At 38.3% G+C, this 24,709-nt stretch overlaps 1 protein-coding gene across 3 annotated transcripts in view; it reads left to right on the top strand.

Annotated features, from left to right (window-relative positions):
- The window catches only part of NAP1L1 (nucleosome assembly protein 1 like 1), a 52,337-nt gene that overhangs the window by 18,980 nt on the left and 8,648 nt on the right, over nt 1-24,709 (top strand). For 2 of the 3 annotated variants that reach the window (XM_039498209.1, XM_039498228.1), the window contains exons 2-12: nt 6,751-6,787; nt 7,746-7,834; nt 10,785-10,887; nt 18,156-18,297; nt 18,698-18,778; nt 19,112-19,240; nt 19,796-19,867; nt 20,602-20,741; nt 22,450-22,595; nt 22,685-22,704; nt 24,127-24,249. In XM_039498209.1, coding sequence (XP_039354143.1) covers nt 6,759-6,787; nt 7,746-7,834; nt 10,785-10,887; nt 18,156-18,297; nt 18,698-18,778; nt 19,112-19,240; nt 19,796-19,867; nt 20,602-20,741; nt 22,450-22,595; nt 22,685-22,704; nt 24,127-24,249 — 1,074 coding nt within the window. In that variant the 5' untranslated portion in view covers nt 6,751-6,758. The remainder of the gene's footprint in view (nt 1-6,750; nt 6,788-7,745; nt 7,835-10,784; nt 10,888-18,155; nt 18,298-18,697; nt 18,779-19,111; nt 19,241-19,795; nt 19,868-20,601; nt 20,742-22,449; nt 22,596-22,684; nt 22,705-24,126; nt 24,250-24,709) is intronic. The other variant, XM_039498219.1, reaches the window with a different exon arrangement.

The following is a 24,709-nucleotide window of genomic DNA, read 5'->3' on the forward strand; positions in this document are numbered from 1 at the left end:
TTCTGGTATGTATGAGGCATAGCTTTGAAAGTTGAGGCTTACCTTGAGTATTTTGAATGCACCTGTCACCATAGTATCTAGGTGTTTTGAAAACTCCTTCACCAATGTGATTAGATTCTTTCCTTTGAAGACATGGGTGTTAATTGCCTTAAATAGCTTAGCAGCAAAACATTATGAGCACCTAATAGCAACAATGAATTCTTCAAATTTGTCTGAAATTGGACATGCACTGGCACTGTAAATATTCTCAGTTACCCCAGAGGTCTAATATGAGGGATGAGATTGAAGTTGAACCCATGAAAAAGCAAAATCTGTGTCCAATATTTGAAGAAATTTATCTTGTTCAAGACATCCTTGACTAGAGACCCATTTAGCAAAAATGCACTGATTAGCTATGCTACTATAAGTAAGCACACTCCGTCACAAAAGGTTCTATTTTTGTTGAGATTTGTGCTGCAGTTGAGTCAGTTGGCTCATTGGTTTAGTCATATAACATACCTGCTGGTAATCTAGTTTGTATTCTTCATATTGGAAAGCATCTTCAAAATAGGGTATATTTCTGCAGCTTCTGGCATTGTATAAACATGATTAGTACTTCATTGGGAAAGTGTAGCAAACCAATACATGATAGGTTTACCTCAACCTGCATGAGAACAATTGTCAACCTTATACCATAACTATGTATATCAGAACTGCCCTTTGGGGGGGACATGAAAAATTACAGCAGGGTCATAGGAACAACAAGAGTGAAATCAGCGGGGGAATATGATCAACATCTTAGATGTCTGTACACAAATGCAAGGAGTATGGGGAATAAACAGAAAAAACTGGAAATATTAGTACATAAGCTAAATTTATGATGTAATTGGCAGCATAGAGACTTGGAGGGGTACTGGAATATTGATAGGAGTATAGCTTGTTCAGGAAAGACAGGCAGCATAAAAAGGGAGGAGGTATTGCAATATACATCAAGAATATATACACTTGTTCTGAGGCTCAGAAGGAGGTGGAAGGCAAAACAGTTGAGTCTCTGTATAAAGATAAAAGCCTAGAAAATAGAGGCGATGTCCTTGTCGAGGTCTATTATAGACCACCGAATCAGGAAGAGTAAGTGCATGAGGTATTTCTAGAACAAGTAACAGAGATATCCATAAATATCCCGGTTTTGGCCTGGTTGTAATGGAGGACTTCAACAGATGCCTGGGTAGTTAGAAAAGTAATATGACAAAACAATTTCCAATAAGTTCTTGGCATATGCTGGGGACAACTTTTGTTCCAGAAAGTAGAGGAAGTAACCAGGTGGACATCAATTTTAGACTTGATTCTAATGGGGAATTGGTAGTGAATCTGAAGGTGGAAAGCAATTTGGATGAAAGTGATCATGAAATAAGAGATTTCATGATTTTGAGGAAAGTAAAGAGTGAGCAGCAGAATAAGGACTTCAAAAAAGCAATCATTAACAAACTCAGAGTTGGTAGGTAATATCCCATGCGAAGAAAAATTTAAGGAAAAAAGTTCGAGAGCTGGTAGTTTCTCAAGGAGACAGTACTAAAGGCACAGCTGTAAACTATCCAATATAAAGGAGAGATGAGAATAGTAAGCTCATCAGATGCTCTTCAATTACCTGAAAATCAGGGTGAATTTGATTTTAAATCATTAGTCAGGAAGACTTGATTTAATCAAGGATTTCTACATAAAAGTGCATTCTTGTTGGTGGTTATAACCTTAATACATATTCTTCACAACTCAGATGTAGGTTTCATTTTTAGAAGGTACACATTGTATGTTTTTCAGTGACTTATTTTTGAAAACTTTTCAGATTAGCTTTACAGCTATATCAGAAAATGAATGATTGTTTGGTTATTTCATTTACCAAAGGTAATTGAAGCAGATATTTATGAAGTCATTGGGCGGTGAACTAGCTCCAATTCAACAGGTTAATTTATTAATATTTGGAGGATTTTCTTGCGATGTTGTTTTACGAGGAGAACATCACCAGACAAACATTTAAATTGCTGTTGAAGAAAAAAATCCAGAATACATAATGTTGTTTTTGTTAAATAAAACAAACATAATATTTTAACAAAACAAGCATATGAATTTTTTATTTTAAACATTCAAGTTTTTTAAAATCAGGTTTGTTTTTGTTAAAATTGTTTAACTAAAATAGTTTAAATGAAATATTTAAAAACAAATTAAATCAACTGTCAGCCAGGTCAACATGAGAAACTTAAAATATTGGCTTCTGCAGCTAACTCAGTCGTCTTCACCTTCATTTTCCTGTTTCGTTTATAATCTGGAAAAGAAGAACAAAGCTTTCCTGCTTTTTCAGGTCCCAAAAGATTTCTCAATTTGGAACGAATTAGTCCAAAGGAAGAAAATATTCTTCTGTCGTTGTAAAAAGAAGCTACTGCTGTTTAAAAGTGAGATTCAACAGTCTCTGAATCCATGTGCTTAAGTGACTTCCACCAGTTTACTTGTGTGACTTTCTTTAAAACATCATCAGCAAACATATATTTCTTGAATGGTTCACCCTTAGCTCTGAAGTTTATTATAGTTGGCATTATGGAGTGATTGCTGGATGTCCATGTCATAGCCAGCACCTCTTCTTCAGCAGTTAAGGTTTGACTTTGGTACTGGATATTGAGAATATTGGCAAGAAAATGAATTAGATATAGTGCTTGTCCCATTCTTTTTTTTTTATGCTTGTAATTCTGTCATTGTATATTTCTGTTTTTTAAGATCTCACTCAGTTCCTTCCAATTGTCAACAGCGTCAGCAGTAAAACCGCTATTTCCCTGCATTTTGTTCAAGGCTACAGAAATAGGCTTCAGGGTACTCGGCATGTGGTCAAGATTTCTCTTAAGCCCAATGTTAAGAACTTTGGTTGTGACAGTGCTATTTATTTATATTTATATTTATATTTATATTTATATATATATATATGATTTTGTTCACAAACTGTCATCAGATCAGGACAGTTCTTGATATAGTGCTTAAAACTGACCACTACTGAGTTCCATTGCATGTCTTGTGGGAGCGTTAGCTTGGTTCCTCCCATTTTTTTCAGAGTAGCTGCTGCAAAGTCATCGTTACAGAAGTATTTTGCAATTTCAACAACATTAGCCTTTATTTCTGGAACACTGAAGTCTTTGGCTAGGAGGTGCATCAAATGAGCACTGCAACTATGTTAGCTTGGGACTCTCTTCTAAATTTCTTCTTATCTTGGATACATTTGCAGCATTGTCTGTGACCAAACTGCGTACTAGACATTTGAATTTTTTTTTTCAGTTTGTTATAGCTTTTACTGCTACTTTTTTGTAAGTATTCTGCTGTGTGTGCATTTCCTGATGTATCAGTTGCTTCTGTAAGGAAGACAGTCCCTTCTTCTGTTGTCACACAGGCACGTACAACAGGATCATTGTGGACATTGCTCCACCCATCAAGACTCAGGTTAACAATTTTACCCTCTAGACCTTTTGCACACTGCTCAATTTCTCTTTCATACACTTTATCCAGCAATTTGCCTGCAACATCTGCTCTGTTGGGTGGACTATATCCTGGTCTTAGTGACTGAACCACGTTAATGAAGAAGTGTGGGTTCTCAATCAAACGGAAAGGAGATTTTGTTGCATGAACAAACTGGGCAATTTTTTCATCAATTACTTTTTTGTAATCTGCTGGTTCTTATCACAAACGTATCTATGGTTGTTTCTGGATTATGGAGATTTTTTTCTTTTTGCTACAGGTGATATACTGTGGCTATGACCTACATGATGTGACTGAAACACTATCATTGGCAGACTACTCTGAAACTGTAGAAAATGATGGTGATCTTCAGAATCCTGTATGTTGAGGATGGATTCTCCTAAACAAAATAAGTCAATGCAGTTATTTAATTCTTACCATACTGCTCATTTATTATTAGTCATTGCATTTACTGACACTCAGTACTACTTTAAAGATAAAATTGTAAAAGGAAGATCTGCCTATTTCAGCTATTTATTTTTATCACAACTGCATCTAAAATGGTGGTAGTACCATAGAGTAACAACTATTTTTTTTGCTCGAACATTGAGAATTCAAGAAGGAAGACAGGCAGTCCTTAAGAAAGAAGTATGAAGTAAAAAAAGTTTACCAACCTGAAGATCCTGCATGTTCAGACATGTTCCTTTAATCATCTTCACGCTTCTCATGATGATGTTTCATTTGAGCAACCAGGCCTTGTGTTTCTTTGTTGCATTGTTTGCACTTTGCACGCATGCCTCTTACCCATAGGTAGAGGAACTTCATTAAAATTCCCAAACCGGGTCTCTCTTATGGCCTGCTGCCATTATAGCTTTTCCCTTCTAGTGAGAGAATGGTATGGTAGATCTCAAATCAATGAAGGCTACACTCGGAAAGACCATAAAACTTCTGGAATATGCTGCTCAAACATATTTTTACTTTTGTTTCTACTGCCTGTCCCTCCCCTCTCACATTTATCTCCAGACTTCTTCTCCTTGTCCAGATCTATTCCGCCCCCAACAATCTTCATTGAACTTTTTGCAACTTTGCACTTTTAGAGAGAGGTAAGGGATTGACTCTCTGTACACAAATTTGCAGAGGGACAATAGGGTTGAGGTCTGTTGTTTCTCATATCTATATATTTATTTATTTTAAAAACATTTTTGCTGTTAACAAGCATGTTATTTCTGGAGACCCAAATCCACAGTTTGAGAACTGCAAAACTAAGTATCTCTGATGGTACCTTCTAGACTGAGCACTGAATCCCATTGGATAGATAGAAAGATTAACGTAAATCTTTACAGAAGCCCCCGGAACTCCATAAGATCGGGTCCCTAATCCATGAACTATTGGAACTCCTTTACAAATCTTTTCTTAACCATTACATGAATATATTGTCTCATACTATAGAATTTATAATCCCTATTCCATGAGGAGATATCCAGGGCTTTGGAGCTGTGTTCCAGCTCAGCTCCGCTCCAGCTCCAGGCAAAAACCTGCAGCTCCACTGCTCTGGAGCTGCTCTGTGCTCCAGCTCCGGGCTCTGCTCCAAAGCCCTGGAGATATCTTTGAGCTATAATGTATCTTAATTAAAATGATCTTTAGATAGGTTTTTTTCCCTCAAAAAGCATTTTATCAAAAAATCCGATTTAAATCAAAAACTGATTTTTTTTTTTTTAAAAATGATTGATTTTTATCCACCCTGCTGAAAATTAAAAAGGAATCGTATAAAGAGTGAAAACATGGTCTAATCACTAATGCTACATTAACTATGTTGGTGGGGATGGTGTAGGCCAGCTATACTGTACAGCCAATTAGCCGGATCTTAGACCTTATCCAGTATTTATCATCCGGGGGTTAGAAGGGAAAGATAATGTATCTCCCTATCCAGTGATGCAAATGAATAAAGAGAAAATAATAAAGTAAATAGATGACCGTTTTTATTTAAAACAGAAACAGTGAGATGTGGTTTGACTATTTGGATTTGAAATCCAGGCCCAACCAGACAGACACCTTGGCAATAAACAAATAAACCTAAAACAAAAATATCTCAGATACTGCACCATTTCTAGGTGTTGATAGGCAGTAGATAGTACGACACTTGATGGACCCTGGGTCTCAGCTGCTTCTTAGGGGGGATCAAGAGGCTCTGCTGATGCTGAAGAGAGGCCTGGCTCTGCGATCACCCGAGGGTGAGCAATCAACAGGACCTCTGTACTTTTCTCTGAAAATGATGTGGAGTTCAGAGATGGGTAAGCATACTCGCAGTTCTTAATGCTGGTCTTCTGATCTTCTGGTCCATGTAGCTGTGCAAATACAACGGTACCGTGGCTGCCTCCAGGATGGACAGCAACTAGGCAGTGGGTGCTCAGAGTTTATATAGGCACAAGCACGGCAAAGTTCTGAGGTAAAACTGGCAGCTCCCCTGCTGGAACCTGTTTCAACCAGTTCTATGCTGATAGTTGGCTTCATTTCCCGCCAGAGTTCCCAAAGGGCACAAAAACTTCAAAAAGAAACCCATCGCTTCTTGACATACTTTTAGTGGACATGGAGAACAACTGATCACCATTCTCTTTGTAACAACTCTACATATTTGAAGACTACGATCAGGTCTCCCTTCAGTCTTGTTTTCTCAAGACTAACCATGTCTTTTTTATTTAAAAAAAAAAAAAAGCAGCCTTTCTTCCATGTATCAGGTTGTCTAAACCTTTCATAATTTATGTTGCTCTCATCTGGACTCTCTAGTTTGTCCCTATCTTTCCTAAAATGGTGATCAGTTGTTCTCCATGTCCACTAAAAGTATGTCAAGAAGTGATGGGTTTAATCTGCAACAAGGGAGATCTAGGTTAATATTAGGGAAAAACTGTCTAAAAAGATAATGGAAGACTGAAATAGACTTCCAAGGGAGGCAGTGAAATCCCCATCACTGGAAGATAAGACAGGTTGGACAAACACCTGTCAAGGGTGATCTAGGCTTAGTTGGTCCTGTAATAGCGCAGGGAGCTGGAGTTGGTAACTTGAAGTCCTTGCCAGCCCTATATTTCTGTGATTCTGTGCAGTGTGCACTCCTAACAAATGGGTACTTCTGTGACCTCAGCATAGTAACTATTTTGTAAACTACTGATAAGCTTTGAAAACTATGATAGTATGTCTTATGCAGTTCCTAAACTTCATTTTAATGTACATATTTGGTGTACGTAGTTTCTGTATATAAAATCTAACACTTTTTTTTTTTTTCCTAAGGCTTTCTGATGTCTGAGAACATGGCAGACATTGACAAGTAAGTATACTCTTTTGGACATTTACTGTGACTAAAAATGTGTAGGAATTGATTAATCCTATATTTTAAACTGCTGTGATTTTCTAAATAACTTTCTCTAAGGTGTATATATTAGGTTGGTGTAAAATGAGCAAATATGTAAATAGATTCATGTTTTGTTTTATTACATGCTCATTTGGGACTGTAACTGCAGTAGCTATTAAGCAAAATGTAAACTGTTCTAGTTAACTACAAAATAAAATTCAACTAATATACTAAATTACTAAAACTAGCAGCATCACTTGTTCCACTGTCATGTTAAACATTACTTTTCTTTCCCCTGTCTTTTTGTCAGTAGTACTAAGCCAAAATGTAGGGCTCTTTGTCAGTCTGCTTCCTCCAAACATATTGTCAGTTACTAAACATACTTCAAAAGTGATATTGTAGTTTTCAAGTGTTGCAAAATCTTACTTTAAACAGGATACCGGTGAAACTTATGTCTTGTGTTTAAAACAGTTTCTGTGATTTAATAGTGCTGTAGAGTTAGTCTCGTTTTACAGAGGGAGAAATGTTGGGGCAGAGGTAGAGGTTTAAATGATTTGACCAAGTTCACAGAGGGCATTTCTCCCCAGGATAGGATTGGAACTCTGATTCTCAATTCCTAGTCTTGTATTTAAACCACTAAATTATTTGCTCATTAGGATAGTAAAAGTGAAATTGTTGGTGTGGAAAGTTTCCAATTTGAATTTTACTATTTTGATCAAATTTGCTGGTGGAAAGAAGTTACAAACGTTAAAAAAAAAAAAAAAAAATACCCAACCACAAAGCAGAATACATCAGCTTAGTTGTTACACTGGGAACTAATACAATATCTGTAACTTCAGCTTTTTCAGGACAAGTTGTATTAGTAAACAAGTCCTTTAGCTTAAAAGGAAAAAACAAAACAAACCTCAACTCTTGAATTGAATGTTTCTGCTAGCAAAGAACAGGCTGAACTTGACCAACAGGATATGGAAGATGTTGAAGAAGTGGAAGAAGAAGAAACTGGCGAGGATGCCAACAGTAAAGGTAACACTGTAACATACTTGAATCAAAAGACATTCTAAAGGGATTTCACGCCTCAATTTAAACTGAATGCAAATGATAAAACATGATTTTTTTTTAATGCTTTTTAAATTCTGAAACCAGAAAGGTATTACTCAGAGATTTTTAATGATCATTCACTTCATGCTTGTCTGCTCTCATTCTTTTTTTAAATCACGAACAGCAGCAGTTCACAAAACATTACCCATGTGAACCAGAGTCATTGACTAGTCAGTTTTTCTGTCAGTACTCTCAAATGAACTTTACTGCTCGCTTGTCTTAATTTCACAGACAAACATTCAACTTCAAAACAATTCAGTCACGATTAGTAGAAATCCACATATACCTAAAATTGGTCCAAAAAAAATATACCCATTTATATCTAGTTAGTAGTACATTTTGCATGACACACAATCCAGGTGGAAAAAGTTGGTCCTGCTCATGTAATGTAGTTCGGTTTGCAGGTTGAAAATGGAATTTGAAGAGAGCAAAGAGGTAAAAATATAAACAAATGGCAAGAAATGCTTTTAGTGTATTAGCAGTATGAAGCCTGCAGTAGAATTGCTGGATTTGCTGAAGATAACAAATTAAAGTAACTGGTTGATAAATAGCAACAAGTTCCCTTAATCTGATGGTATAACACCTAAAGAGTTCCCAAAGAACTTGAGTGAAATAGTTTAATGGCTAACAAAAGCATACAACCAAGTTAAAATCAGCGTTTATAGCTGAAGACTGGGGTAGCATGTGTTACCTACCTGTAAAAAGGCACTAAGGGAAGTTCAGTACTAGGCAAACTTGGCTGAAATAAATAAAAATAGAGTCCTAAAATACCCATATCATAGGGACTGACCAGCAGAACTTAATAGAATAAAATTATGCTTTTCTAATCCTATTGGCCTTTTAGCATGTAAACAAAGTAGTGAGTGTAAAAAAGACCCGTTTGACATAATTTATTTGGAATTTCAAGAGCCTGTTTGAAAGTTCTTCACTGAATACTATTAAGGAAACCTGGTAGTCTTGGATGAGAGTTGGAAGTTCTCTCAGGGATTAAAACCTTTTAAGGGTAGGAATAAATGGTCACTTTTTCGACATGGTAAAAGATTGACAGTTGAGTGCCCTAAAATGCTGTATTAGAACTGGTGTTTAATATATTAATGTGATAAAATTGCAGATGTTTCAGTTGCATATGTTTTTTAAGTATAGAGAAGATGGAAGAACTAGAAAGATCTAAGAAAGCTGTCTGAACAGTTCAATGGCAAACAAGTTGTCATTGACAAATGCAGGGTAATCCCCTTTGGAAAAGTAACTTGAACTACTTCATGTTACTGGCATCTAAATTGCAATCACTCAAGAAAGAGACTGGACTGCTGTTGTGCACAGCTCTCTGAAAACCTCTGCTCAATGTGTAAATGCAGTCAAAACAGTGAACAATTTTAGAATGTATTAAGTATTGGACAGAAAATAATATGCAATTTTATGCAAAGATGGTACGACCTCATCTGAAGTAGTGTGTTCACTTCTGGGAGAGATTAAAAAGATCGAGACTTTGTTTAATTTAGTGCACAAAAATAGGAGGGGTTTAGAAGTATGTGTATGTATACACACACATCTTAACCTCTGAAAATGCAAGAACAAGGATGTTCAGTGAAAGGTAACTTTTTTTTAAAAAAAAAGCTGATAAAAGGGAAACTCTTATGCATTTTGGAATAATAAATGTGTGGAATTCATTGCCACAGGATATTGAGGCCAAGAGCTTGGTAAGAATTAAAAGATGAATATTAATATGGATAATGAGAACAGTTACAATTGCATTAGAGAAAACACATTTTATAGGATATAAACTTCCCTGATTCAAGGTATGATGGAGGTTAGGAAGTAGCTTCTCCACTGGCAAAGTTACTTTTATTTTATTTTTTTAAACGATGGGATTTCTTGCACCTACCTCTGAAGAATCTGGTACTGACCAGTCATAGATGATTATACATAAATATATGGGATTAGAGGGATCGCTGGTCTGATCTGTGACGGCAGTTTGTTCCTACTGCACATTAAATATTTCTGCTTAATAAGTCACTTATGCCTTAATTTCACTAGTATTTTTTGGTGAAATCTTCTATAAATTAGAGACTTGTAGGGCCGTTACTGAATCCAGTTCGAGTTTTGACAGTTGTTCAGAAATTGTTGTTTTTGGAAGAATATTGACTTATTGCACAGTCCCTGCCTGGGCCCAAAGCAAAAAGTACAAATCTCAGTATCTTGCATTTCTTTATACCTATCTCATAGAACTGGAAGGGACCCTGAAAGGTCATCGAGTCCAGCTCCTTCACTAGCAGGACCAAGTACTGATTTTGCCCCAGATCCCTAAGTGACCCCCTCAAGGATTGAACTCACAACCCTGGGTTTAGCAGGCCAATGCTCACCACTCAGCTATCCCTCCCCCAATAATATATGTAGATATACATACCTGTCTTTGCATCATTTAGTTTGAAATGTTGAACAAAAGTGCTTTATTTTTTTTAAGACAGCATTTTTGGTGACCTGTTGTAAACCTGTGTTTTCAGCAAGAACTTCTATTTTAATGACTGGGTCAACTTTTCATAAAATAAGAATCTCAAAGCTTTGTCTTTTTTTTTTTTTTTTTTTTTAGAATGGTCAACTTTTAGATTTTCCAAATACTCAGCTGTCTTTCAAAATGATCAGAATAAGATGGATCTTCACTAACATTTTTAATAGGATATTTAAGGCACAGTGTCAGTGGGAAAATGGAAGTGTGAAATGCTCCTATTTGTGCTGCATTTCCTTTTGAAAGGGTTCAGATATCAAGGATTGTCAACCTGGCATCTTTCCCTAGTACTAAAATAAATTTCTTTCCAGGTTGTCTACAAGATTAGCATAATGCATTTGCAAAACCTCTCCTCTTCTTGGTTTTACTTAGCTCGGCAGCTGACTGTGCAGATGATGCAAAATCCTCAGATTCTTGCAGCCCTTCAGGAAAGACTTGATGGTCTGGTAGGAACATCTACAGGATATATAGAAAGGTACAGCTTGTTCTCATTCAGTAGTTAAGTATCTGTTTTTATAATCTTGTTTTCTGTGGAAGTGTTCGCACCACTCAGTCTCTTCGCTTTCAGACAAATAGTATTAATACATCCTAAACTACCCGCTGGGGCCAAATATATCTGAGAACCTAACCTTTTGAAGAGAGCAGGAACTGAGTTCTCATATGGTGTTTGTTTGTTTTTTTAATTTGAGGAAGGGAAGGTGGGAAGCTTGGTAAAGAGCTTAAAGTAGGGCTGACATGTTAAAGTGACTTGCAGAGGTACATTTAAGTTTTACTTAAGTTGAAGTTTAACTGTTTGAGGTTGCTTTCATAGTCTTGTAGTATTTATTACTGAAAGAATTGGAGCTATTTTTTTTAAAAGCGTGGATCCGTTTCTGTAATATGGGTGCTGAGTTATTTGTTTCCTGATATCCTTGTTACAGTATGGTCAGAAAAACGTGTAGAATGATTACATAGCATAAAACTTCAGTAATGCAGCATTAAGATTGCCCAGTTGATAGCTCATGCACTTCCAGAATGCAGAGTTCAGCAAAATTCAAATGGCAGAAAGCCAGAAAATGGAGTTAAGGTAAATGCTTGCACATCCTTAACTCTGCCACCTGGAACTGGCAGTAGCCCCTGGGAATTATCTGCATGGACTACAGCTGCATTCACTGAGTGTAGCTGTATTGAATGGTGGAGGAATAAGTTGGAGCAGCTTAGGAGAGCTGTAGTTGTGATAAGAAGAGAACTGGGTCTGTGTCCCTTCTCCTCCTCCTCTTCCCCTCCCCCCCAACATATGTTGTCAAAAGAAAGATACACATGTACCTTGAGGTTCTACTCTGCATCACTTTAATACAGAATTTGGTAGGTTGTGTGAGTAGCAGGGCTCTAGGGTCTTCTTGCCATGGGTGCTCTCATGAGATGGGATATGAGAGCAGCTGGTGGATATAATGATGGGTCTGAGGAAGTACAGGTTTGGGTGGTATATGCAAGTGTCAGTGGGTTGTGGAAGGATATGAAGTGGTTGTTAAAGCATGGCATTCTGTCTGGGGAGTAGTCGGTGTTTGAGTGTCGGGCAACGGCAAGTAGCACCTATTCATTACCTGCACTTTGCCTTGTCACTGTGTGTGTTATGGGCATTATGGGGCACTGCTCCAGTCATGTCAGTAGGTGTTCCCTTCCCTCCCTCACACCCACCCCCAACCCAGTATGGGAGTGTTTCTGATATGGGCAGAGTTAAAGTTGCATTGTTGTTTACCCTTAACTCTGATTCTTGTTTTTCAGTTGAGTTTCTCTGAATTTTTTCTAGAAGGGCATGAGCTACCACCAGGCAACCTGAACTCTGGGTTAATTATGGGGTTTTTGCTACTTAATATCCAATTTTTTTTTAATTTGTATTTTTCTACCAACAAACATTTCTTTGTTTAAAAGGAGTTAGTGGTCCGTGGGGCAGTTGTTTTACCTAGTTTGCAGCTGATAAGGTACTGTAGGTATGTAATAATCAAAAGGCCTAGCTTTATATAGTGCTTTTCATCAGTATCTCCATTTTTACAGATAGGAAACTGAGGTACAGAGGTGAAATGATTTGCCCCCAGTCACCGAGTGGGCCAGTGACAAAGCTAGGAGTAGTCCCAGTCAGTATTTTTACTAGGCCAAATGGCTATGATGTGGTTTGCTCATTGTTCCTCCCCCCTCCATTATATCTTGTGGGATAATAGTAATGCATTGAAATGTTTGCAATGTGTAGTTGCGAACAGGGCCAGTGTGGGAAATCTCATCCATGGTCTATGTCCCAAAACCTTGACAGTCTTATTGGTTGTTACAGTAACTTAGGGCAAGTCTACAATTATAATGCTGCAACAGCATACAGTTGATGGAGCATCTTAATTAAAGCTACAAGTACTCCTGAGGGCAGTCTGTGCTAAAAAAATTAACTTCTGCACCCAATATTTTAAAATTCTGCAAGTTTTATTTGTCAATAAATAAATGCAGTGGCTCCAGCACAGCAGTGGGGAGCACAGGCCACTGGCTGCATGAAGGTGGGAGATCACCCTGCAGCCCTCCCACCCCTTGGTCATTTAACTCAATGGTGTGGCTGCACCTGATCCTGACACAGCACAAGGTCTGGGCCTGCCTCAGAAACACCCTGGGACCCTACCCATCTGCACCAGGTGTGAGGCAGGCAGGCTCAACCAGGCAGGATCCAAGTGTGGAGGGGCACTGTGTGTGTGGGGGGGAGGGGAATCCAGGTGTGATCTGAGAGGATTCTGTGTGGGACAGTCTGGATGCAGGCAGTTCACTGGGGGGGTCTAGGTGTGGGGGATCTGGATGCACAGAGGCTTGTTGGCGTTCCAGGTGCAGGGGCGATGGGACTCTGTAGGGGCTTCCAGGTGACGGTGTTTGGGGCTCAGCAGGGGGGGGTCTGGGTGGTGGGGGAAGGTCTGGATGCAGTTAGTTGGGGGTCAGTGGTATGGGGGTCTGGATGTGAGGGCTCAGTGCAGGGTGGGCATCAAGATGCGGGTTTGAATAAAGGGAGCTCAGTGCGGGGCCTCTGGGTGCAGGGATGGGGGTCCAGAGACAGGGGTTGAGGTTCAGTGGGGTGGGGTTTGGGTATGGAGGGCCGCGTGAGGCTTGGCAGGGGTGTCTGGGTATGGGATGTTTAGATACACAGATTGGGTGGATGGGGGAGCAGCTCCCCATACAGTGACCCCTCCCCCTACAACTGAGGACCGATGGGGGTAGGAAGAAGGGGAGGATGCTGAGCTTCCTGCAGCTGGGGGAGGTCTGACATAGCCCCAGCCACTCCTTGCAGGGGAAGAGTAAGTCCTGTCCTCTCCTGCCTCCAGCCCTGATGGGACTTGCAGCTGATCCTGTCTCGGGGATGGAGCCACTGGCTGGGATGTCCTCAGCTCTATGGTGATTTATCTCTCTGCTGGCTGCTTTAGGTGCCTGAAATGATGTACCTGCACTACTAGGAGTGGTGCGTGACTGCTTTTGCAGCTTCCCTTTGCTTCCCTGCAGAAAAATGACTGACAGGGAAGTAATCTGCGAGGGACATGAATTCTGCGCACATGCAGTGTGGTGTAGAATTTGCCCAGGAGTATAAACTGACAAGAGAGCGCATGCTCTCCTGTCTGTGTAGTTAGCTACCACCTCTTGGGGAGGTGGATTTTATTGGTGGGAGAAGTTCTTCCCATAACGTAGAGCTGTCTACGCAGGGGCTTTCGATGGTATAATTATGTTGCTATGGGGTTTGAATTTTTCTCATCCCTGAGCGACATAGTTATGCTAATATAGGTCTGTTGTATAGACCAGAGTGTTGAGCGAAGACTGGTATGTCTGTATTCTCCAGCTCCCCCTCTCCTTCCCATCCCAAACCCTGACTGACAGATATTAGCAGTATGCCTCCCAAACCTTTCCAGATGTCTGCCTGAGGTGAGACTCAAGCTGCCACTGGTTGGTGGGTCTTGTTTAAAGGACTACTGTTTATCCCCTTCTGCTGTCCAGCTGGTAGGATTTTTAGCCTCAAGTTTCATGTTAACTCCTCTGTCCAGGTATGCTCCTTATAATCTATCAGGAATGAGAATAAGCAGCTGAGGCTTACAACAAGCCTAATGGGAGAAGCAAAGTCTTTTTCAAATAATGTTTTAATTTGATTTCCTCCAAAGGGCTGATGCGTGCCGTGGACCACCCCAAATGATTATTTTTTGTAAAAAGGCTACAAATTAGCCTTTTGTTTAAGAGCTTGCCAGAAATGGGAATACCTTGTCCACGGGGAACTTCAAAAATCCCCTCTATTCAAAACAGGGAAAAACAATTTTGAAACTTTCTGCAAAGAACAAGAATTTCAAAATTCTGTTGTGAAAAAGTGGGAACATTGTTTCAACCTTTTCAGAATGTTTGAGGCTATAGGCAGCTCTGGGCTTCTGGGAGCCCCAACTCTGAGGCAGCCTATCTGGAAGTCCAGGCTGCTGAGGAGCTGAGCAGGCAAGCAAGCTTCCATTGCAAGTTCTGTTGAAACTCAGTTGAAATCAATACATTCCTATGGAATGTTTAGGTTTTGACAAATTGGCATTTTCAGATGGAAAAGCATTCTATTTGGCCAAGTCTAGGTATTACTAGATCTGTTGCAACCAGTCAGTTGCTCCTCTGTCCATGTTTATACTAATTCCAATGAAGCTTGGCTCCACAAGCTGATTTAAAATCTTTCTGTAGGTCAGACAAACCTGAGGAGACTTGCCCTGCTTCTCCTTTGACCCATACATTCATTACATTCTCTTGCATTCAGAGGAACCAGTGCTAACTGGGTGTCATCTTGTATCTGTTTGTTCTTTCAGCTTTGATTCTTTTGGACCTGTTGCCTCTCTTTGGAGCTATTGCATAATTCTTTTATAAAGCTGCTTATAGGTGATACTTCCTGTGTGAAAAGACAAGGCATGTAAAGATAATGGATATATAAATCTCAGTTGAAGTTTGAAATTAATTGGCACTAGCAGTTCTGCATTTTACTTTTATATTCAATATGATTTATACTAAGGAACTCAGATGCTCCTGTAAAAGGGGTTAACCTGCATTAAATTACTCTGGCTTGAATTTGCATTGTGTCCAATATTAGCCTGACAGCCTCTGATGCAGAGAAACAGATGTGTGTATTTGTTTCTTGATGCTTATAATGTACAGTTGCTAGGACCTGTCCAGTGTCCTTAGACTCTTGCAAAATGTTACTCTAGTCAGTGACATCAAATGAGTGCTTATCATATGCTGTCTCAACAAAAGTCTTTCTAACACTTTTCTATTAACATCTTTAGACAACTAACCTTTTGATTTTTTTTCACTGTACCATTCCTTCAAGTTAAAATTGCAGTGGAGTATTAATGATAAATTTGACCTTAAATTTCAGAACATCTCTTTTAGAGCATATGAAAGGAATATAACTGAATGTAAATGTCATATTGGGTGGCTAAGAACTTTTCTGAACCTTCATGAATAAGTTTGTTTGGTATTGCATATTGCAGACCTCTACTTCAGCAAAAGCTTGATGCTGAATTATTGGTGACCTATGGGAAACTCACTTGTTTGATGTTAACAGACATCTTAGTAGTCGGGGTGGTACATTCTTGTCAACCCTAAGAATGATGGTGAGGAAGGGTGGCAATATTACATTTTAAAACTAAGCTAGTGTTGCAATAGTCTCGGAACCTGTAAGTAATACAATATGAGTAGAGCAGTGCTAGATACTTAAGTTTTCAAACTACTTAATTTAGTCACATCCAGTGCTTAACAGAGCCTTCAGTTGTCTCTCCCTTCTTAAAGCTGAAGGTGAGAAGAAGAATAAAAGCTGTCTGGTTATAGTCTGTTCTGATCAATATGGCCTACTTCTTTAATAAAGTAGGCAAATGCTAATGCACTCAATCTTTTCTAGTTCCTAACTTTAGCTACACACTCCTTTTGGGTAGACAGTCTTCCAAATTTTCTCTTCGTGAAAGTGCATAAAATATTTTTAAAATATCCAATCATGAAATCACTATTTTGTCACTGATAGGACGGCAATGGAAGGGTTTTAACTTTTTGCTTTGTCCTGTGTTGAGTAATTAATACTCTTTTTCCCTGGGGTTCTCAACCTTTTTCTCACTGAGGCCCCACTCAACATGCTATAAAATGCCAGGGCCCAGCAGGAGTTAAGTGGAGAGGGAAGCTCCGGACCAGGGAAGTCCTTAGGCATAAGTGTAGTTTTACTTCTATTTGGAGGGACAAGAGCTGGCAGGGCTCGAGTCTGGACCCCGCTGTGCGGAGCTCACCCCCGACTCACTTGGGAGGCTACCCAGCCTGTCTGGGCTGTGGGGGGGATGCAAGCAAAAAAATAACTCAAAGGGGGGAACTCAGATCAAAAAGTTTCTGAAAACTGCTCAGGGTGCAGGGAGGGGGTAGCCAGGGTCTGTGTGCAGGCATGGGGGTAGCTCAGGGTGCTACCCAGTTTGGATAACCATACACTGAGTTAAATGGCAATATTTAAGTTTGTGCTCTTAGACATGTAAATATCACTGTGTATAATTCTTACAAATTGAGCACCATCCTTGAGAATATACCCCATTGTTCTCCGATTCAAGTAATGTACATTTTTTTTCATAAAGTTTGCATAAAATTCTTGAGTTCAGATCCTCGGTTATGGCATGGCCACTTTGTGCTCCACTGCCATTGGGACATAGGCATGAAGCCAGTGTAAGTGGCCCCAGGAAGATCACTGCAGCATAATAGGATCCTGTGGTATATAGGCTCTGACACCCTGCATTCTTATGTCGGTTTAGAGGGCAAAGCTGGGACTGCCATACATTCTGCTGATCAGCCCCTGGGCAGCCAATTGCGGCTAGCCAGTGTAATTTAGAGAGCTTGCTGTAGCCTAATGCTGGGTAACTGGGCCAGTGTACCTCCAGTCCAGGACGGGAGAAACTTGGAGGTCAGCTTTGCAACCCATCTCACCCACAAGCTGGACTTTATCCACCTCAGCTATAGCCGGGCCTTAATGTTTTAATGTTACATCATCACTGGAGCCCAGATGTAAGGAGAGCACCCAGTTGATTACACATAAAGAGAAGAGCTCAAGGGGTTGCAACTAATTAGTGTATTTTATAATCAGTGTCACTTCAGCACTTTTCCAACATGTTGACTTAATACATTAGTCTGTCTAGGAAAAATCTTTTTAATTCATGGGAATATTATATAATATGTTCTGAAATGTTGCACCAGCCTCTTGGCTCTCAACTGCCTAATATATAGATGTAAATCCTGACATTACTTTTCTCTAATGAAATAGGAAAAAAAGTAGCTTGTCGTCTTGATGTGTTGGCCCATCTTTGCAGGGATAAAAAACACTATCCTGACAATCATTTACTTTAAATTCAGTTAATACTCTACTATTTAGAAAGCAGCCTAACATTATTGCTTAGGATCTTTAAGCAAACCTTATGTAATAAAACTTAACGTTTGTCTCGGTTCTTTGGAATGCTTTGCCCCTAGCCTTAATGAAACCTCAGATTAGTTTACGTGTTTGCATTAATGTCGAATCAGCATGAAATAGTGAGTTATGTTCTCAGTTCTTCTGTCAAAAGCTTAAGTATGAAAAGTATTGTAACATAGCATAACACAAAACCAATCTGTACTGTGGAAGGTGGCTATGGGGTGGGCAGGGAGTGATTGAGAAGGGGGTCAGTGTGTTTTATAGAACACTTCTGTTAATAATCATAATACTGTAACTGAAACTTTCAGCTTGCCTAAGGTAGTTAAGAGACGGGTGAATGCGCTCAAGAACCTTCAAGTTAAGTGTGCACAGATAGAAGCAAAGTTCTACGAGGAAGTTCATGAGCTGGAAAGAAAGTATGCTGCTCTCTATCAACCTTTGTTTGATAAGGTAACAACTGTGTGCTAATTTGACTTTATTTTTAAGATCTAGTTAAGTAAAATCCCAACAGAAAAGATTATAATGGGAATAAACATCAGTGGTGCATATCTGTAGCTGTATGGTGTTACAGTCCCATGTGGGGCCAGATGTGAACCCCTCAGTCCCATGAGTGAATTGAGTCCAAGAGGACCACCCATGAGAGTAACCAGTGTGATTAAGGGTCTCAAGGCCTGGGTGGTTATCTTGGAGGGGCATAAGAGTAAAGTGTAATGTTACTGTTGAGTGGCAGATGAGGTCAAGAAGCAAATGGAATGCATTCCCCAAAGGGAGAGCTTGGATTACAGTAACTTTATTAATTGCAAAAACATACAACAGTAAACCTGAAAGACTTCATGGTTTTATTTTCCAGCGAAGTGAAATCATCAATGCAATTTATGAACCTACAGAGGAAGAATGTGAATGGAAAGCAGATGCTGAAGAAGAAATTTCAGTGAGTATCTCCACTATATCTGAAGAGAATAATTGATGGCATATTTCAAGCTTTAACACACTAAGACCCAATACTGTAGCAAAATTTAAAATGCCAGCAGTGAAATTCTCATAATAGCTTTTTGTAACTCTATAAAGTAGCTGTGAATCTTGATTTTTCATTATGGGCACACTGACTTTATCATAAAATCATGTGCTTTAACTGAATATCTGGTACTTGTGATAGAATCATAGAATATCAGGGTTGGAAGGGATCTCAAGGGGTTGTCTAGTCCAACCCCCTGCTAAAACTCTTGTTAAATTTTAGAAAGTTTAACATTTTTATTTTATCAAGGAGGAAATGAAAGAGAAGGCCAAGCTTGAAGAGGAAAAAAAAGATGAAGAAAAAGAAGACCCTAAAGGAATTCCTGAGTTTTGGCTGACAGTATTTAAGAATGTTGACTTGCTTAGTGATATGGTTCAGGTAAGTGATGACCTAAAGTTAAATATAATCATAAGTTATAAAATTTGTACTAGTGTGCTCCTAGAAGTTGTGGAAATAGTGATATGATTTGGCTGTTTTGGTATTTCTTCTGGTAGAATCAAAATGGCTTGTATCCCATTTCAAAGTGCTTTGTCAATGGAATGATATGTCAGGTGAACAGGCGTGGGAGCATGGTACATCTTATTCTTTAGTTGCCAGTTACATTCCTTACACAGGTCTTCACATATTCAGTGATGAATTGCATATCAAGTTATGAGAAATTGCCTTTCATGATTGAATAAGATTGAGGATGCTTATATAATTGAAATTTTTACTGTGCCTATTTATTACTTTACTATTGCCCTCTGCTGGTCAAATAATTGTGTAAAATAGTTTCAAATGCCCATTGCAGGTTCTTAGCTACTGTGAAACAAATACTAAATATATTTGTGCCCCTTACACCCCAGTGCATTTTTTTATTTTGTAAATAGCTTAACTCAAATGCTGTTCATATGAAAAATGCTATGCATTGATTTAAAATCATTTTATTTAAAGGAACATGATGAACCTATCCTGAAACACTTAAAAGATATTAAAGTGAAGTTCTCAGAAGCCGGTCAGCCTATGGTAAGCTTAACATCTTAGACAAACTATGTATTTCTGCATTTGACTCTGGGGACATAGTGGTGGTTTTTGCCTGCCAAATATTTGATGGTGCCTTTTGGATTCTGAAGAATTTTTAGTTTGTTCATAGTGAGAAATGGCACTAGCGTACTGTTAATACAGTTGTATATAAAATGACCACATATCTCTTGTATTATGACAGTTTAATCAATTAGGTACAAAACCTAGCTTTAGTGAGTATTTGCAGCTAGGAGTTTCACTTTCAGATCTGGACACAATTTCAAAAATGTAGTTGCTGATAATTATGTCCTTGAACTGATTACCTATGTTGCTTGCAAGAAATTATGTGGCTTGCAAAGAAATTAAAATGGCTAATTATTTCTGTAGTAGTCCAGAGGCTTAGCACTACATTATAGCACACAGATCACTGTTTATCAGGTGATCTCACTTCAAAATGTATGAGGCAGAAGATGAAAATCATAAACCTAGATGCCAGTATTAAATTAAGAAAACTTTTAAATTATTGTAATTTAGGGATAGAAATTGTTTTAGAATTTTGAGTCTCATATATTGGGCAGAATTGACATTGATTAAGCCACTTTATTACTGGAAGAGAGGTGTACATTGATTTGGGATATCTGATTCTTGGCTATTAGGTGTTAATCGTGATTTGAAATTAAAGATGGGTAAATATTGCTCTGTTGATAATGACGCTGTCTTCCGACAATTGTTTTTAGAGTTTCACGTTAGAATTTCACTTTGAATCAAATGACTTCTTCACAAATGAAGTGTTGACAAAATCATACAGAATGAGATCAGAGCCAGATGATTCTGATCCCTTCTCCTTTGATGGACCAGAAATTATGGGTTGTACAGGGTAAGTGTTAATATGGAATTTTTAAAGTAGTTAACCACCTTTTGATGGCTCTTCTTGAATACTTGGCTGAGCTTGCAATCATAGAACTGGAAGGGACCTCGAAGTCATCTAGTCCAGTCCCCTGCACTCAAGGCAGGTAAGTATTATGCTTACATTCAAGCAATGGTCTTAGATTCAACTTGCTGGGATTTCTGTGTTTGGCTATGCATGAAATGAGAACTTTTGAACACTGCATCCAATCAGCTCTAAAATTTCAGACAATGTACTAGGCAACTATGGTCAGAACCTTGTTGACTTTGGGGTGGGGACAATAGGGGCATAAATGAGGGGTACGTGAAGCTCCAGACAGCTCTTTAGTACAACCACAAACCTCAAACACCTCTGCAGTTGTGTAAACAGCAAAAAAACTGGCTCCTATACCCATGAATAGAGTTAATATGTTGACACTCTGAATGTCTTCTCGCTAATGGATTGAACCATTATTCATTCTAAATTTTATATAGCATCATTCCTTGAATTGATTTTCTATATCAAATACACAGTTCAGGAGGACAATCCTATAATAATTGTTAAATTGAGACTCCTCAAACTTATAACTTCTGTGTCTAGGATCATCTGCAATGTTCATCAGATACGGAGATCCATGCAATCAGTGCTTCAAGAATGAACATTTACTGACTTGATTTTTGTTGTTTGCCTGAGCTCCCTGCCTTCCTTCCCAACTTTTTGGGGGTCTTAATGAAAGAAACTAAGTAAATGAACTTGAGTGGAGTTCGTCCCTTGCTGTCCTTGGCAGGTTGCGTATATAGTTCCAATGATTACTATCTACAGAGTGCCATGAGCCCACTTGTAAGCAAGTGTGCTGCTTTGCAGGCAGTCATTGCATCAGCAAGTAACAATTCTTAGCTGTCTCAGACTCGGCATACCTCTGTCACAGCTATATTTCCTTCTTCTCATTTTCCTCCATTTTCTCCTCCACCCTAACCTGGTATCATTAACATATTTGGTTGTCTTTCTCATGTCTCAACCTTTTTTGTAGCCTTTATGATTGAAAAGCCCTCACACCATCACTGGTGCCAGTTAAATTACTGTCCCCTATTCAAATCGTTTCTGAAAATGTACTTTGTCCATGCAGCATGTCCATGATTCATGGAAGGAAAGTGGCACCTGGTCAGTGTTGACAAGGTTCATGGGATAGGGATTGTCTTTCATAGTCTTGCTCAATGTTGTTCAAAATTATAGTGCTTGCTAGTCTTGTTCTAAAGTAAAATTGAGCTATGCTCTTATCCTTCCACCTGCCAAGGCTTAAAAGTGAAATGTACTATGTGAGGGGCTCAAAAAAATATTCATGCAGGAAATAAGTGCTGTGGAATACCTTTCTGTAACCTCAGTTTATTTTCTTTATTTCTGATAGAAATATTTTCAACAAGAAAAGTGTGTGGGGGGGGACCATCTCTGGATTGAAAGGAATTTTGGGAGTAGAATGAGTGATATACCTCCAAAATGAACTACCCATGAGAGTTATGGCTAGCTCCATGTGTTCTCCAAATACATAATAATTTTCAAGATCACTTTAAAAATATTCAATTGGCTGTACTTAAATAATTAACAACTGTATCCTTAGACTAGTGGTAACTTTAGTATGTAAAAACAATGTGAAGTTGTAAGCATATCCCAATTTGATAGCTATTTTCCTTATTTCTTTTAGGTGCCAAATAGACTGGAAAAAAGGAAAAAATGTTACTTTGAAAACAATCAAAAAGAAGCAGAAACACAAGGGACGTGGGACAGTTAGAACAGTGACAAAAACTGTCTCCAATGATTCTTTCTTCAATTTCTTTAGTCCTCCTGAAGGTAAGTATTGTCTGGATTCATTTGCAATGAATTATATGTAGTATCTTCAAAATTACTGGTACTTATTTTATTTTCCCTCTTTCTTTCAGTTCCTGAAAGTGGAGACCTGGTAAGTTGAAGAAGAAATTCAATACACCAAATTTGGAAAGAATGTATGCTACTTAAGCTATAATTTGGGAGGATATTAAACTATTCTACCTATTTCTTCATGTAATAAGGAACACTTTTTTTTTTCTCTAGTAAATACTGTTTAGCATATATTCTGGCTTACTTTATGGGAAGACATAGTCAGGTTGGATAAGAGCATTCTTAGTACTAAGTTGTAATTTAGTATATTTTGGGCTTGCTCATACTTGTGAAAGATAAACTTGAGTTGTCTTGTAAACGTTAAAATTTGAATAAACTTGGGGCTCATGAAAGTGAGGAACCAAGAATACCAACCTAAGATGAGTGTCAAACTGACTTGAACTACAATCTCCAAAGGAGAAAGATTTAATTAACCTACTTATCTAGTTACCCCAGAAATGCTGTGTCTACTCTATCCACTTACCATTTCCACCACTGCTAAAACTGGGGAAGCCAGGTGGTGTCACAAATGCTTTTTTTCTCTCTATGTTCATCTTTGGTGTGTGTGTGGGGAAGAAAAAAAAAAAAAACATATCAAAATGACAAAAAAAAAAAAAAAAGAAAAGAAAACACAAAGTGTAGATCATTTTATAATTATTTTTTATTTATTTTTGGAGACTCTGACTGCTGAATATGCTGCCAGAAACTCCACAACTAGTGTAAACTCAGTCCATAGGTGTGTTGGCATCTTATACAAAAAAATTTTTTTTTTCGTTTTAAACTTTTTTTTTAAATAGTTTTTCATATGTAAACCAGTAGAGTTCCATTTACCTGAATCTGTGAACAACAGGAGTGAACTTCATCTTGTGTGTATGTGTCTATCTTGGTTGTAAAAAAAAAACTAATATCATGTTAACTGAATTATGGGTGAATATATTACTATCACTGAAGCTGAATTAATTGGCAGAGACATACCTTAGGAGTAAGCTATGAGTCTCTTTAAAGCATTCAGATATTAATGTATTTGTAAGATATTCAAGGGATTTTTTAGTGCTTAACAGAATTTTAGGAAGATCGTGAAGAACCGTAAAATGATCTGGAGAAGCTAAACATTGGGGAAATGGGGAAACTTTCTTTTTAATACAAGTCTGGGTGAAAAATTTGACTTAAAAATGAAGGAACTTAATGTATTTAGGTTTCTGTGTTAATTTGCACAGAATTTCAGAGACTTTTCACAGGTTGCTTTTTTTAATGTGGGCAAATGAATACATTGTTTACCCTAGTTTGCAAGTTGTCCCTTAGTTATGATCCAATAAATGTCAGAATCCCTGAACATAGTCCTATTGAGCTGAACTCTTTTTTGAATATCTGGTCACATCAATCTGATGTTAGTTTGTGTTCAGACTCCTAAAACAAATGAGTTATGAATTTACCACTTGACTGTTTCTTTTAATGTCGTATGCAGGATGATGATGCTGAAGCAATCCTTGCTGCAGATTTTGAAATCGGCCACTTTTTACGTGAGCGTATAGTCCCACGATCAGTATTGTACTTTACAGGGGAAGCTATTGAAGATGATGATGATGATGTAAGTTGTTTTAAACTGTCTAAATATGCTCAAACAATACTCTTAATATTTATGACTCCTAATGTGTAAGATTTCTGTAGCTTTAGTAGTGTTTGTGGGATTTTGTGCATGAATCTACTGTCTAGGTACTTCCAGCTCTGTTCAAGGTAGGCCCCCCTACATTGTGTTACAAAAGCCACGGAGGGCAGTAGTGGCCACTCTACGATATGTCTACACTACAAGTACTACACCAGCACAACTGTAACTGCTCTCCTGTAGCCCTTGTAGTGTAGACACTTGCTACAGCAACAGAAGGGGTTTTTCGGTCAGTGTAGTAAGTAATCTTTCTGGGAAGCAGTAGCTAGATTAACAGAATTCTTCAGTCAGCCTAATTGCATCTGCATTGTGGGGGGTAAGGTTGACTCAACTGTTTCACACAGGGTGTGTAATTTTTTACAGTGCTGAAAGATGTTGCTAAGTT

Source organism: Mauremys reevesii, linkage group 1 (genome assembly GCF_016161935.1).
Source record: "Mauremys reevesii isolate NIE-2019 linkage group 1, ASM1616193v1, whole genome shotgun sequence".
Classification (NCBI taxonomy): domain Eukaryota; kingdom Metazoa; phylum Chordata; order Testudines; family Geoemydidae; genus Mauremys; species Mauremys reevesii.